The sequence below is a fragment of the Oncorhynchus kisutch genome, linkage group LG4, assembly GCF_002021735.2.
Source record: "Oncorhynchus kisutch isolate 150728-3 linkage group LG4, Okis_V2, whole genome shotgun sequence".
NCBI classification, from domain to species: Eukaryota; Metazoa; Chordata; class Actinopteri; order Salmoniformes; family Salmonidae; genus Oncorhynchus; species Oncorhynchus kisutch.
Window position 1 is genome coordinate 57470495 of NC_034177.2, and position 17465 is coordinate 57487959.

The following is a 17465-nucleotide window of genomic DNA, read 5'->3' on the forward strand; positions in this document are numbered from 1 at the left end:
AGAGGTTTCTACACCTTGATTGGAGTCCACCTGTGGTAAATTCAATTGATTGGACATGATTTGGAAAGGCACACACCTGTCTATATAATGTCCCACAGTTGACAGTGCATGTCAGTGCAAAAACCAAGTCATGAAGTCGAAGGAATTGTCTGTAGAGCTCCGAGACAGGATTGTGTCGTGGCACAGATCTGGGGAATGGTACCAAAACCACCAAGACTCTTCCTAGAGCTGGCCGCCCAGCCAGAAGGAGCAATCGGGGGAGAAGGGCCTTGGTCAGGGAGGTGACCAAGAACCGGATGGTCACTCTGACAGAGCTCCAGAGTTCCTCTGTGGAGATGGGAGAACCTTCAGAAGGACAACAATCTCTGCAGCACTCCACCAATCAGGACTTTATGGTAGAGTGGACAGATGGAATCCACTCCTCATTAAAAGGCACGACAGCCTGCTTGGAGTTTGCCAAAAGGCACCTAAAGAACTCTCAGACCATGAGAAACAAGATTCAATGGTCTTATGAAACAAATATTGAACTGTGGTCTCAATGCCAAGCGTCACGTCTGGAGGAAACCGGGCACCATCCCTACGGTGAAGCATGTTGGTGGTAGCATCATGCTGTGGGGATGTTTTACAGCGGCAGGGACTGGGAGACTAGTCAGGATCGAGGGAAAGATGAAAACAGCAAAGTCCAGAGAGATCCTTGATGAAAACCTACTCCAAAGCAATCAGGACCTCAGACTGGGGTGAAGGTTCACCTTCTAAAAGGACAACAACCCTAAGCACACAGCCAAGACAACGCAAGACTGGCTTTGGGACAAGTATCTGAATGCCGTTGAATGGATCAGCCAGAGCTCGGACTTGAAACCAATGGAACCATCTCTGGATATACCTGAAAATAACTGTGCAGTGACGCTCTTCATCCAACCTGACAGAGTTGAGAGGTTCTGCAGAGAAGAATAGGAGAAACTCCCCAAATACAGGTGTGCCAAGCTTGTAGCTTCATACCCAAGAAGACTCGAGGCAATAATCATGATTTATCAAAGTACTGGGTAAAGGGTCTGAATACTAATGTAAATGTGAAATTTCACAGGATTTTTTTATACATTTGCTGAAATTTCTAAAAACGTGTTTATGCTTTGTCACTATGGGGGTAATGTGTGTAGGATAATGAGGGGGAAAAACTATTTAATCCATTTTAGAAAAGGCTATAACGTAACAAAAAGTCAAGGTGTCTGGATACTTTCCGAATGCACTGTATGATAGAAATGAAAATCACCTTTAGAAACTTAGAAGGTGAATCTAAAGATGCATTGTAATACTAACTAATACTAGGCCTACAGTCATTTACCGTTCTCGGAGTGGAAACATTGTTTGCAGAGTTCACAGCCAGCTACACTTATGAGAAACCAGCTTTGATTTATTTAATAACCATCGAGTTGTCAATATTTTCATTGTTTTTATTTGGAGTGCGAGCAATGAGCATGGGTCTGGTTTGTCTGTCTTGTTAAAGTTGCGGGAGCGCGCGTGCCTGAGCATGCGTAGAAGGGCTACTTGGCCTGCTGTGCGCCAATGTAGGAAAGTGCCCATTTCAGGACGTTTGATATCTGATTGTCTTAGACACCATGTCCACCACCAATAAGCTGAGCTTCTCTGTCAACGAAGTCCGTTTTTTTTTTTTTTTTTTTTTTACATCCATCCCTCACAGTAGGCCTATTTGGGAAAAAAAAAGTCCAACAACCTCCCCCTCGATAATCACAAAGCCTTGGTGTGAAAGAGCAAAATATAATATCTAACGATATCTAACGATATTAAATCTAACGATCCCATATTGTCACGTGTGCTCCCTCTCCGGCTCCTAGGTCTCCAGGCTGCTCGTTATGGCGCACACCTGTCACCATCGTTACGCGCACCTGCGCATCATCAGACTCACCTGTACTCCATCACCTCCCTGATTACCTTCCCTATATATGTCACTCCCTTTAGTTCCTTCCCCATGCGCTGTCTCTGTTCCTGTGACATGTCTGCGCGTTGGTCGTGTTTCTTATTTTTGTATTATGTTGTGTTTATTTATTAAAACACTCACTCCCTGAACTTGCTTCCCGACTCTCAGCGCACATAGTTACACATATATCCAGTCCTGAGCTCACTGGCACTGGAAACCGAGGGCCCTGAATAGGCTAGTTGATATGATGTTGAAAGATCACTAGAGACAGCTTCATGCTGGATCCAGTTGATTGATTTGATACAATGTTGCACTTCACTAGCAATAGCTCAAGTCAAGACAGATAGAAAGGAAGGCAGACAGGCTGAGAAGAGACATAAATGTGATTGAAAGAACCAGAATTTAATCAGTATATGTTCTACTGTTTTTATTTGTAGGTTTTATGTATTTTAATTAGTTGAAAATGGAAGTTATAGGCCAACGGCTGCATTTGCCTTCTGAGTTCCATGTGCTCATTCAGGCTAGTTAGCCGCTAATGATCACGGTGAATCAATGTGCCTATATGACAGAGGCTGGCGCTCTCACATTGGTTGAATTTTAACTTTGACATTTGTATCATTTTAATTACGATTTTTACGATTAACTACGTGATAATGATTTTTAGAAACATATATGTCATTATTGAAATGAAACTGTTCCACGATATGAATATCATAACTGGCACGCAGGTCACTAGCAATGGTAGGATACATTTTATGCTTCTCCAAACTTGAAACTCACGCACCGCCTATTTAGTCTTTATAAAATAATTGCCTCCACCTTTCTACGGTCGGATTTTCAAGCAAGGTAAGACCAGGGTTCTTAAACATTTTGGCAGTTGGAATTCCATGACTTCTCCATGACTTTTAAACAAATATCCATGACCAACTATTGGCGACTTCTCTATGTACATATAAAAAAGTAAGTGCAATGTGGTATCGACACTGGGAAGCTGCTCTCTGATCCGATGTACCATCTCCTGTCATTGATAGGCTTGGGGGGTATCCAGATTTGCATTTCGTCATACAGTCCTTCTCTAATCCCGGGATTTATGATATTACCAACATAACACACAAGGGGGCGCTGAAAACGCAAGAACAGCTCATTGGTCCTCTATGAGCAGAATGCTAACAAAATTAGCACAAACTAATAGCGAAATCATGCTAAATGCTAACTAGTGAAAAGAAACATAACTAATTGCAAAGACAGGCAAATCCAGCTCATACAATTATACGAGCATAGCTAGTAGCTACCAATGTTCATTTTCAGTAAGTGTGAATATTTACAAGCGAAAGTGAATGAGAGAAATTGTGCAAATGAACAAAGTTGTGATGTCTGCTTTTCTGAAGTAAGATCAGAATGTGTACACAGAGCGTAGGGGAGAACAGAGGAGGAAAAAAAACGATAACTCATCCAGAGCTTTTCAACTTTTCAAGCCATTATAAGATATCTGATGGGAAATGTGATGGCGTTTAGTAGTGAATTGCATACAAGTGCAACTTCATCTCCTTATGTGTGCCGCACAACAGAGATTCGCCGATAGATATAGAACACTATAAACTCACCAGCTCCTGCATTTTACTGTTGAGCTATTTACAAACCAACACCTGACTGCCTCAACTGTTCACGGGAACTACGGTAAGCTTCATAATGTAAAAATAATGTGACTGGTGAAATGAAGAATGCAATCTGCTTTATCTCCTAATGTATTGCACAAGTTGACTGCAGGTATTAAAATAAAAAGTAGCAATATTAATGATAATGGCGCCGAAGAAGATGGTTGCCGTTTCACGATCCCGTAACCAATTGTGTTATTGTGTATGTTTTTTGTAACTTGTTTTGTACATAATATTTCTTCCACCATGTCTTATGACCGAAACTGGAGGAAACTTCGGACGCCCGACAGAGCCCTCATCATCTCATCATTTGCAGGAGGAGAAGATGGAGATATCATGGACGACGGTCCGGGTGCCTTGTAAGGATCCGTCGCCAAGAGGGTAATCTACCTTAACCATCGGTCCTATTAGCCAACGTACAATCAATCGATAATAAAATAAACGAACTACGAGCACGTATATCCTACCAGCAGGACATTAAAAATGGTAATATCTTATGTTTCGCCGAGTCGTGGCTGAACAACGACATGATTAACATACAGCTGGTGGGTTTTAAGCTTTTTTGGGGTCGGAAAGAACAGGGGCCTCTGGTAAGACAAGGGGCGGCGGCCTATGTATATATGTAAACAACAGCTGGTGCACGAAATCTAAGGAAGTCTCAAGGTTTTGCTCCCCTGAGGTAGAGTATCTCATGATAAGCTGTAGACCACACTATTTACCAAGAGAGTTTATATCAACATTTTTCGTAGCTACCACTGCAGACCGATGCAGGCACTAAGACCACACTCAATGAGCTGTATACGGCCATTAGCAAACAGGAAAAAGCTCATCCATTGGTGGCACTTCTATTGGCCGAGGACTTTAATGCAGGGAAACTCAAATCCGTTCTACCTAATCTCTACCAGCAGGTTAAACGTGCAATCAGAGGGAAAAAAACTCAAGACCACCTTTACTCCACACACAGAGACGCATACAAAGCTCTCCCTCGCCCTCCATTTGGCAAATCTGATCAAAATTATATCCTCCTGATTCCTGCTTACAAGCAAAAACTAAAGCAGGAAGCACCAGTGACTCGATCAATAAGAAAGTGGTCAGATGAAGCAGATGCTAAGCTACAGGACTGTTTTGCTAGCACAGACTTGAATATGTTCCGGGATTCTTCAGATGACATTGAGGAGTACACCACATCTGTCATTTGCTTCATCAACAGTGACCGTACGTACATACCCCAACCAGAAGCCATTGATTACAGGCAACATCCGCACTTAGCTAAAGGGTAGAGCTGCCGCTTTCAAGGAGCGGGACTCTAACCCGGAAGCTTATAAGAAATCCCGCTATACCCTCCAACAAACCATCATAAAGGCAAAGCATCAATACAGGACTAAGATTGAATTGTACTACACCGGCTCCGATGCCAGATGTGGCAGGGCTTGCAAACTATTTCAGACTACAAAGGGAAGCACAGCCACGAGCTGCCCAGTGACACAAACCTACCAGACGAGCTAAATTATTTCTATGCTCCCTTCATGGCAAGTAACACTGAGACACTGGCTCTCCGTAGCCAATGTGAGAAAGACCTTTGAACAGGTCAACATTCACAAGGCCGCAGGGCCAGACGGATTACCAGGACGTGTACTCCGAGCATGCGCTGACCAACTGACAGGTGTCTTCACTGACATTTTCAACCAGTCCCTGACTGAGTCTGTAATACCAACCTGTTTCAAGCAGAACACCATAGTCCCTGTGCCAAAGAACACTAAGGTAACCTGCCTAAATGACTTCCGACCCGTAGCACTCACATCTGTAGCCATGAAGTGCATTGAAAGGCTAAACATGGCTCACATCAACACCATTATCCCAGAAACCCTAGACCCACTCCAATTTGCATTCTGCCCCAACAGATCCACAGATGATGCAATCTCTATTGCACTCCACTGCCCCTTCACACCTGGACAAAAGGAACATCTACAGTGCCTTGCGAAAGTATTCGGCCCCCTTGAACTTTGCGACCTTTTGCCACATTTCAGGCTTCAAACATAAAGATATAAAACTGTATTTTTTGTGAAGAATCAACAACAAGTGGGACACAATCATGAAGTGGAACGACATTTATTGGATATTTCAAACTTTTTTAACAAATCAAAAACTGAAAAATTGGGCGTGCAAAATTATTCAGCCCCCTTAAGTTAATACTTTGTAGCGCCACCTTTTGCTGCGATTACAGCTGTAAGTCGCTTGAGGTATGTCTCTATCAGTTTTGCACATCGAGAGACTGACATTTTTTCCCATTCCTCCTTGCAAAACAGCTCGAGCTCAGTGAGGTTGGATGGAGAGCATTTGTGAACAGCAGTTTTCAGTTCTTTCCACAGATTCTCGATTGGATTCAGGTCTGGACTTTGACTTGGCCATTCTAACACCTGGATATGTTTATTTTTGAACCATTCCATTGTAGATTTTGCTTTATGTTTTGGATCATTGTCTTGTTGGAAGACAAATCTCCGTCCCAGTCTCAGGTCTTTTGCAGACTCCATCAGGTTTTCTTCCAGAATGGTCCTGTATTGGGCTCCATCCATCTTCCCATCAATTTTAACCATCTTCCCTGTCCCTGCTGAAGAAAAGCAGGCCCAAACCATGATGCTGCCACCACCATGTTTGACAGTGGGGATGGTGTGTTCAGGGTGATGCGCTGTGTTGCTTTTACGCCAAACATAACGTTTTGCATTGTTGCCAAAAAGTTCCATTTTGGTTTCATCTGACCAGAGCACCTTCTTCCACATGTTTGGTGTGTCTCCCAGGTGGCTTGCGGCAAACTTTAAACGACACTTTTTATGGATATCTTTAAGAAATGGCTTTCTTCTTGCCACTCTTCCATAAAGGCCAGATTTGTGCAATATACGACTGATTGTTGTCCTATGGACAGAGTCTCCCACCTCAGCTGTAGATCTCTGCAGTTCATCCAGAGTGATCATGGGCCTCTTGGCTGCATCTCTGATCAGTCTTCTCCTTGTATGAGCTGAAAGTTTAGAGGGACGGCCAGGTCTTGGTAGATTTGCAATGGTCTGATACTCCTTCCATTTCAATATTATCGCTTGCACAGTGCTCCTTGGGATGTTTAAAGCTTGGGAAATATTTTTGTATTCAAATCCAGCTTTAAACTTCTTCACAACAGTATCTCGGACCTGCCTGGTGTGTTCCTTGTTCTTCATGATGCTCTCTGCGCTTTTAACGGACCTCTGAGACTATCACAGTGCAGGTGCATTTATACGGAGACTTGATTACACACAGGTGGATTGTATTTATCATCATTAGTCATTTAGGTCAACATTGGATCATTCAGAGATCCTCACTGAACTTCTGGAGAGAGTTTGCTGCACTGAAAGTAAAGGGGCTGAATAATTTTGCACGCCCAATTTTTCAGTTTTTGATTTGTTAAAAAAGTTTGAAATATCCAATAAATGTTGTTCCACCTCATGATTGTGTCCCACTTGTTGTTGATTCTTCACAAAAAAATACAGTTTTATATCTTTATGTTTGAAGCCTGAAATGTGGCAAAAGGTCGCAAAGTTCAAGGGGGCCAAATACTTTCGCAAGGCACTGTATGTGAGTAGGCTATTCATTGACTACAGCTCAGCGTTCAGCACCATAGTGCCCTCAAAGCCCCACTCCCTCTGAAAATGGATCCTGGACTTCCTGACGGGCCGCCCCCAGATGGTAAGGGTAGGGAACAACACATCCGCCACGCTGATCCTCAACACGGGGGCCCCTCAGGCGTGCGTGCTCAGTCACCTCCTGTACACCCTGTTCACTCATGACTGCATGGCTAGGCACAACTCCAACACCATCATGAAGTTTGCCGATGACACAACAGTGGTAGGACTGATCACTGAAAACAATGAGAGCCTATAGGAAGGAGGGAGGTCAGAAACCTGGCCGTGTGGTGCCAAGACAACAACCTCTCCCTCAACGTGATCAGGACAAAGGAGATGATTGTGGGCTACAGGAAAAAGAGGACGGAGCAAGCCCCATTCTCATCGACGGGGCTGCAGTGGAACTTCAAGTTCCTTGGTGTCTACATCACCAACAAACTATCATGGTTCAAACACACCAAGACAGTCATTAAGAGGGCATGACAAAGCCTATTCCCCTCAGGAGACTGAAAAGATTTGGCTTGGGTCCACAGATCCTCAAAAGGTTCTACAGCTGTACCATCGAGTGCTTTCTGACTGGCTGCATCACTGCCTGGTATGGCAACTGCTCGGCCTCCGACCACAAGGCACTACAGATCGTAGTGATCGTAGCCAAGCTTCCTGCCATCCAGGACTTCTATACCAGGCGGTGTCAGAGGAAGGCCCTAAAAGCCATAAGACTCCTGAACAGCTAATCAAAAGGGCTACCCAGACCTCGCTCTAAATCTGGGACCAAAAGGCATGTGCCTAGTCACTTGTTTTTTTGTGATACTTTTTATCCCCTTTTTGCCACAATTTCGTGATATCCAATTGGTAGTTACAGTCTTGTGCCATCGCTGCAACTCCCGTAGACTCGGGAGAGGCGAAGTTCGAGAGCCATGCGTCCGCCGAAACACGACCCTGCCAAGCCGCACTGCTTCTTGACACACTGCTTGCTTAACCCAGAAGCAAGACGCACCAATGTGTCGGAGGAAACGCCGTACAACTGGCGACCATGTCAGCGTGCATGCGGCCGTCCCGTCACAAGTAGTCGCTGGATCACGATGGGACAAGGACATCCCAGCCGGCCAAACTCTTCCTTTTCCCAGACGACGCTGGGCCAATTGTGCGCCACCTCGTGTCTCGCAGTCGCAGCCGGCTGCATAGCCCGGGATCGAACCCGGGACTGTAGTGACGCCTTTAGCACTATGATGCCTAGTAACTGTTACCCCTACCCACATGTACATACTGTACTACCTCAAATCCTCGTACCCCTGCACATTGACTCAGTACTGGTACTGTTTTTATTGAGTTACTATTTCCTTTTTTATTTAGCAAAGGTACTGTTTAACTCTGCACTGTTAGGAATGGGCTCTTAAGTAAGCATTTCACTGTAAAGTCTACACCTGTTGTATTAGGAGCATGTGACCAATAAAGTTGTATTTGATTTGACACATTTTCTGGAAATGTACCTTTTCTAGTTTAGTCATATTTATCTTAGCTACTTTAGAAGTGTTTACTTTGCAGGCTGACTCATATAATTGAGTTGCAAATGTCCCATACATTGGATGCCATTATCAACTAGAAGTATCAACAAAACAAGTTTTGAAGCCACATAATCCAAAATAATCTTTTTTTTTCCCAAAATGTGTTCACAATTCACAAATTATTATTTTGATTCACCGAATCCCAACTAATACAATGGTGAAGTGAATCGATCATTTAGTCAAAAATAATTGCTTAAAAGAACCATATGAATAGTTTTTTTTTTAATTGTATGGTGGAAGGCTGAGAGTGTTGGTGGAAGGCTTTTTGGAACATGACGAAAACATTAATACGTGTAACTAGAGGGTACAAAACATGTTTTTAATTGGCTACCTAGTTCATTTGTTCTCTATCATATTTTATTGGATAGACCTACCTGCTGCTGTAATGTCCTTTCTGTCTCTCTCCACTTGTGCAACGGCCCACTTGTCTCGCACTATGCAGGTGATGCACACAAACAAAGACTCCCTAGTATCATTCTGATACTGGCTAATAAGGTTACTGTTATTTGATTGATAAAATATTTTAAGAACTGTGCCTAAATAAATTACATTCACAGAAATGATTAAATACATTTCCATGATTTGTAAAAAAAAAATCCAGGCTTGGAAAACACTATTTTAAAAATCCATGACGTCCAGGATGTTCATGACCGTACGAACCCTGTAAGGCATGCCTCATAATATGAAAGTAAAACATTCAGGTTTCACACAATTAAGTATGTTTTCAAAATGCATACTGCCTCCAGCTCACATTGTAAAGTGTTGGGTGACATACTGATAGTGTGTCAACTGTTGTTTTTCCTCCCAGTGAATTTAGCCAGCAACATTTTTATTTATCTGCTTAAAAACATTTTTAACGGTTAATGGAAACCCTGCGCCAGACTGTCCTATTGGACCTTTTTAGATCTTATAATATGTTGAAAGTAGACCCACAACTGATTCAAATGGAATGGATGAAATGAAACATTCAAATAACAGGGCTTTTTGCCATTATTCAAATTATATTTTTTTCTACAGTTTCCAATTGTACTCACTTGAAAACAATAATGCAATATTCATTGCATTATGGTGTTGTAGGCTAATCTAGGTAGAATAATAGTATTGTCCACAAAGCCATACAGATTGGATTAACTGTATAACAGATTTTTATTTTATTTTGTGAGGTGAGCCAGCAAAAAAAAAGAATCATACTAATAATTTTACAAAAAAACTTTGTAACCCTTGAAATAATACAAAACAACCTTTGTACAAAACCTACTAACCTCACCAAGAGATTTCAGCCTTTTGTTATTACTACTATTCCTAAACGGCAGGACAAGGAAGTGAATCCGGGTCACTGGCATGAAAGGCAAACACCCTATGCATTGTGCCACTTGGTAGGAATTGTATCATGGCTCATATAGCAAGGATTATGACAGTATAATGGTTTTGGATTGACAGTCACAGGGACCAGTAGGCTTGGGTGATATACCATTTATACCATCTAAGATGTGTAAAATAAATTATATCCAGCTCATGGCTCCAGCTATGCATATGGTTTGCTGACCTGCTAGCTAAGTGGCTAGATGTTAAGATACATCAGAGACATTCAATCCTCTCCTGGATCAAGATCCCTGTTGCCTAAATTATTTTGTGCATAATTTTTTTATCTATTTAACCTTTTTACATTAGAATTCCAAATACATCGAACGGTTGCCCCAGCGTGAGTTGTTTTATGCACGTGACGTTTTGACGCACCAACTGTCCCAAAACGTGATTGTTATGCAACACGACAGTTAACACGCGCTGCCTGCTAATTATCTATAGGCTGTTTCAACTTGTCAATTTCAAATGATCTTCCAACAAGTTGTACTTTCTAACAACAGTTTCAATTGAGAGCCTCCCGAGTGGCGCAGTGGTCTAGCTGGGTGGCACTAGAGATTCTGGGTTTGAGTCAATTACATTTGTATGGCCTAAACAAGAGCTTTTTGAGCTGCGTGTCTCATGTCTTGGCTGTCTTGACATTCATGCGCAATGAGGCACCTGGTCTCTCCGCTATTCCTTTATGTTCTTGTGAAAATTGGTGCAGGTTGACTGATTTTATGTGTGGTATGATTGTTAGTTAAGATCTGGACAAACAATCCACCTACCACTAATTGTCGCTATGGATAGAGGGCAGGATAGAGGTGACTGTATAGTAAGCGAAAAAGAAAAGGGTAGTGCATAAGGAAAGTACCAAAACACCTTAATAGGAGAGGCGCAAGGAGATGGTGCAAGGAGATGAGAACATTTGGCAATATAGAATAAATTACATAGTAAAAACTGCAAAATGGGGACTGTAAAACAGGGGGGAAATGCACTACCCTCTCATGTGCCCAATATTATTATTTTTTATTGTGTGATTTTTTTTAAATCACACAACCCTCCACAAAGCAACAAAAGAAAGTTTGACAACTCTACCCTAAAGAAAACGTAAACCTGGAAAATCAAAACGGAGAAAAAAAACTGAATTTGAGAGAAAAAACCCAGAATCAGGCCCCCAAAAAATATCTAACATTTTATAGCGCCCTATTTTCCCCATCTAATCTCAGTTTTCTTCGTGTGTGTGTGTGTGTGTGTGTGTGTGTGTGTGTGTATGTATGTATGCATGTATGCATGTATGTATGTATGTATGTATGTATGTATGTATGTATGTATGTGTTCGTGCGCATGTGGCATGGGACCTCCTTGATCATGTGCATGAGGGACATTACTGAAGCATGTTAGAATGTGATCTGGCTGTGAGTGTACCTAGCTCTGGTCTACTCATCTCCCTAACAGAGCAGACAGCCATTCCCTTCAGAGGCCTAGTGCAGAGAGTGGAGTGGAGGGGAGTGGAGAAAGAGGGGCGATCGTGCTCTCAACTTCAGCAGAGTGAATTCCTCTAAAGGAACACATACACCTGGAAGGAATACACGTGATGCAGCCAACTACATTTCATTGCAGCTCATTTGATAGGCAGAGATCAAAACATACCCTAAATATGACATGAGAGTTAAGAGTTAATGGGCAGGATAAGAACATTCCTTTCATAAACTAGGAAGGATCCATGGCTTTTTCTTGGCTTTGTAACACCCTGCAGAGGTTATGAACTCTCGAGTCTTTATCAACTAGTTGGAAGGATTCTGATCTTTTTTCTATCCCTCTTGTTTTCTTTGTACTTCGTTTCATTGGCACCGACCCCCCAAAGCTGTACCCCATAGCATACATATGGCTGGAGCTAAGAAAAGCATGGCAAGTTGGCCAAGAAGACAGACCTGCAAAAATAGCAACTATCTGAATGAATATGCTAATAAGCCAATATGAAAGCCAATCTTGTCTGTGTATTTCAGGAATGTAGTAGAGTCATGTGCATCATGCACAGTGCATGCATACCAACATGGAGGAGAACAACTGTGTTTTCCAGTATGGGATACAAACACAATATAATTTTGTAACCCCATCTTTTCCATTTACAATAAGGTTAGGCCTATACCATCAAGAGTATACAGTTTACAAGAGCAATAAAAGAGTAATAAGCTCTTAGGTGCAATGACACCATAGTATTAGATGAGATATGTGTTGCAAATAAAGCAATGTTACATTCTTCTCAGCAGGTAAACTACTTCCAATCTTTAGGTAGGCTATGTTACAATGTTGCATATGCCCGGTGTGAGCCTTTTAAACTCAACATTTCAACTTTATTTTCTTCAGATAGAAATGGTAGCGTACTTTTACAGACTGCAACATGACAGCCGGATGTAGATAAATGTGAAGAAACGGGTAGCGTTTGGCATCGAAACAATGACAAAGTTCCAAACAAATATTGGTTGACTGTCATGCCTTGATCATGGAGCACAATGTATGGAACCAGAAGTATATTATTATGGATTTGTCGAACTAACCCATTTATAGATCCAAACTACCTTTAGCGCCTATTGATGAAGGTATATTATTCCCAGGGTACTTTTGTTAAGGGTTTGGTTTAAACATTTGCTCTAAATGTTTGTTTTTTTACAAAAAGTTTAATTACTACACATTTACAGGGTTAGGGTTCCCACGTGGTCATATCTCCACGTTACAGTGCTTGTATGTTACAGCGCTTGTTTACGGTAGATAGACAGAAGACAGAGGTGACCACCTGTGCCAATTATCTATTTAGCGTGCTCCGAAAACCTGTGTGTAAGCGTAACTGGGGAGGAAGTATAGTTTGTCAACTGAAGGAACACACAGCATAAGGATCTGTGCAAATCTGCTACCATAACCACGGGAAGTAGTTTGGGGGTGGGCGGGGGGGGGCTGCGATTTTTTTGGGCCGATGTGGGGAGGGATGCAGAAGCAAAAACATTGCACGCAATGAAGACGTCTATATTGGTCTGCCAATACAGGACTCGTAAAGGCCCAGTGGACTACTTTTGTGAGAGAGAAAAAAATCAACTAAATGTATTTGAGTGTTTACCAGCATCTGTAACTTGAGTCTGATAATAATCTGTACAAAACATTTAATCTGATAATACTTACTTGATATATGTTTTTCCCGTTTCTTGAAATACTTGCAACGTATTTCTATGGTGGGGGTGCAACTCATTTCTATGTGAAAACTCAAATGATCTATTCATTCCTTTTCCATTTTAGTAGATGCTCTTTTCCAGAGCAACTTACAGTACAGCGAGTGCATACCTTTTCATGCTTGTCACCTATGGGAATCGACCCCACAACCTAAGCATTGCAAGCGCCATGCTCTACCAACTGAGCCACACCACCACCTCACATCATCACAAACCACTTGATGACTTAATGTTCTCAATTACTGTATTGTGCATTGTTTTTCTTCATGGTTATGGAGTCTACAGGTACAAACCTAGATGACCAGATGACTAATGAACATTTACATTAAGTGGTTTGTAAGGATGGTCAATTAATACTGCAGAAGAAGTGGTTGTTTTCCATGATATTTGATCAAGAAAAAGATTGAATTTGATGTGGATGTTTTTGCCCATAACTTTGCACCTTTTATGTAAATGTTTGAGCACAGGGTTTTGTTCTTTCTGGATTCCATTAGAATACAATTGCAGAGAAAGGGACAGGGCAACAACTCTTACAATCCCAATTATTGAATCCTGCAAGACTTAAGTTCTTAAGTTCACTACGGTTGGTCTCATCCTGGATGCTGATTGGTTAAAACCGCATTCCAGCCGGTGTCTATTCCACAAGTTAACCACCAACTAAAGCTAGGACGTTGAAAAGCCTATTTACTCTGTTCCATCTCACTGTGCAATCCACTGTCTCATCAGCCCAGCCAGGCAATTTATAAACTTGATCTCGACTTTAAAAAGCATCATCAGCATTTGTATAAACCTTGCTGTCTGTCTCTCCGACATTTGCAACATTGTTTCAAAATTGAAATTCGATCTCCAGCTGCCCCATAGTAATGAACATCCCTGGAGTCGGGAGGAGACAGACAGGCAGGCAAGGCAGCTTTTCTCAGCCAGTCGAAATCATGAATTATCTGGCATCATTGTTATGGATATATACAAGGAAATAACAATAGAAAACAGGTAAAAAACAAAACAAAATGCAGCTAGTTTGATGTCTTTCCAACTTCAGTTTGAAGTGATTGTGGTAGGTGTGTTGTTGGCTAGCTCCTCTGAACAACAGTGTCCTGACAAGAAAGAACATGTTTTATGCCAGGCGAAATTGCGCATCATTAGCTCATTATTATGGATGTATCCAAATAAATGTCACTAGAAAACAGCTTAAACAAACACAAATACAGCTAGTTTTCTGTTATTCTGGTTGAACTGTTTGACGTGACTGTAAGTGGAACATTTGGAACAAATGACTGGGTCCCGTCCATGTCCATAGATACAGGAGCTACATCTTGTCCAAGAATGAAATAGTATGAATAAATTCATCAAAAAAAGGTTTTTAATGGAAATATGTCAATCATTATTTGAATATGATGGTAACCCGTTGTTTAAAGTGGTAATGCCATCGAAGACGGTGTTTGGAGGATATATTGGCACCTTTTGCAGGCCAGAGACGAACAACACCGGTGACAATATATCCTCCAAATACTGGCTTCTCGGGCATTATCGCGTAATTATACACCTACTTTTTTGCCAAAGCAGAGATGCGGTGGGAAAAAATTGCCACCCTACAGATGTCTATATCTGTCCCTAATACTTGTAAGGGCTGGTGCACTACTTTTGTATTATATATATATATATATATATATTATATATATATTATTATTTTATTTTTTTCCTTCTTCTAGATGTGCTGAAGCACCCCTACTTCTCAGGGCTATGTCTGCTACAGTATCTTTTTATTGTTAAGATTATTTCAGGCTGAGAGAAGGGGCATATCAGCACGTTTATTAAAATTTCTAAACATTAAAACACAGCGTCGGATTGTAGTTCACAGGCAGCCAACCGTGGGCAGTTATCTACCGAAACCCCGATGAAGAAGCTAATGCCAAACTTGATCTAGATAGACTGTATCACATCCGGACATGATTGGGAGTCCCATAGGGCGGCGCACAATTGGCCAAGCGTCTTCCGAGTTTGGCCGGGGTAGGCCATCACCGTAAATAAAAATGTGTTCTTAACGGACTTGCCTAGTTAAATAAAATGTTAAATACAATGTACAAAAAAATGGCAAATAATGTATAGAAACCCCGCGCTTGAATTCCTTAGCTCGGACAATACTTTCTAAGCTAATAGGCTGTTCGTGTGACAGACTACAGTGAATGCCTTGCGAGTTTATAGCTTACCTTTCATGCAAATAATGCCAATTGAGAGGAAAGTAGCCACCGGTGGCTTTCTGGTGTTGGTAACCTTAGAGTTTGTATTGCCTTCTCGCCGTTGTCGGTCATTCTTCGTAGATAGTTCCATGATTGTCAGCTACTTGGTAATAGAGACTGTTGCGACAAAAGGAAAAGAGGGAACTCCGCACGTCAACGTCTGCGCAAAAAGAGCACAACCTATGCAGGTCGAGCAGAAGGTATGGAAGGTATGACAACCTACTTTCAACCACCTCTCCGGGAACACCAAGAGGGAAGACAACCACGTAAAAGAGCACTGTTTAGATATGACTGAATAGTTAGATAAATTTGGAAAACAAGTTTGCCATATATCCCATGTTCTTCTTGTAGTCTGTAATAGAAATGTAGATTGTGCAAATACTAGATTAATATTCCCAATCTTTTGGTTGATTTCGTACTCCACCTCTCTCTTATGAGCCGTCCACCTAGAAATCCGATCAAAAGACCTGTTCAGTCCTGAACCCACATGAGTCTCGATCATCGGTGCCTGGAACTCGTCTTTTTCTCCTACAACGCGCACTCTTACTCACTCCCATTGCCGTCGCTTCCGGTATCTAGGCTGGTAATCGCATGCTAGGGATAAAGAATACAATGCTGCTTCCCCCTGGTTGAAAGTAGCCAGGAGAGATTTGTTCAACGTGTATTAAATAACTTAATTGTTATGGAAACACTATAGCTCCACTGCAAATTATTCAAATAAACTAAAATAATGGGTCATTTCCTAAATGTACAGTTTGTATAGCCTAACATAAATTATTTTGATTTCTCAGCCAGGCGCAATTCAACACAAATCAAATGTATTGGTCACATACACATGTTTAGCAGATGTTATTGAGTGTGTAGTGAAATGCTTGTTACCTTTATGCATCCTGGACTTTGGCGATCAAATGGTCAAGTTTACACTGAGAGTGTGTCCACTCTTGGACACTTCTGTAGTAACACTTTCATTACTAGCCTACAAGTTAGGAAAGGCATAAGAATAGAATCTTTTTGATTGGCATTCATCTCATGAATAGACGGTGTGAATAAAGGAAAAGCCAGCCACATCCCTACACCAACACCTCGCTTCTAGCTAAACACCTTCTTCGCCTGCTTTGAGGATAACAACATGAGCCACCGACATGGGTCCCCAGCACTCACGAGGACTATGTGCTCCTGATCTCTGTGGCAAATGTGAGTAAGGCATGTATGCGGGTTAAGACTAGCAAGGCTGCCGGCCCAGACAGCATCCCAAGCGGCATCCTCAGAGCATGTGCAGACCAGCTGGCTGGAGTGTTTACAGCCTTCTCTCACTATCCCAGTCTGTTGTCCCCACTTGATTCAAGATGTCTACCATCATTCCTGTATCCAAGAAAGCGAAGGTAACTGAACTAAATGTCTATTCCCCGTAGCACTTATTTCTGAAGTGCTTTGAGAGGCTAGTTACAGTCTGAAACCCTCCCTGTGCAACTGGGTCCTGGACTTCCTGACAGGCCGACCCCAAGTGGTGAAGATAGACAACAACTCCTCCGCCACGCTGATCTTCAACACAGGGGCCCACGGGGGTGCATGCTCAGCCCCCTCCTGTTCATCCATGACTCCATGGCCATGCACATCTCTAACTCAATCATCAAGTTTGCTGACGACACAACAGTTGTAGGCCTGATTACCAACAACAACGAGACAGCCTTGGTGGAGTGGTGAAAGGAAAATAACCTCTCCCTCAATGTCAACAAAACGAAGGAGCTGATTGTGGACAACAGGAGACAGCAGAGAGAGCACACCCCCACCCACAGAGACGGGGCGGCTGTGGAGAAGGTCAAAAGTCTCAAGTTTCTCGGCGCACACATCACTGACGAC

The 17465-nt window shown here is 42.1% G+C and overlaps 1 protein-coding gene across 1 annotated transcript in view; it reads right to left on the reverse strand.

Annotated features, from left to right (window-relative positions):
- The window catches only part of ptk7b (protein tyrosine kinase 7b), a 202039-nt gene extending 185893 nt beyond the window's left edge, over positions 1-16146 (reverse strand). Inside the window, exon 1 of the mRNA XM_020481357.2 lies at positions 15576-16146. Coding sequence (XP_020336946.1) covers positions 15576-15696 — 121 coding nt within the window. The 5' untranslated portion in view covers positions 15697-16146. The remainder of the gene's footprint in view (positions 1-15575) is intronic.
- Between the last annotated feature and the right edge of the window lie 1319 nt (positions 16147-17465).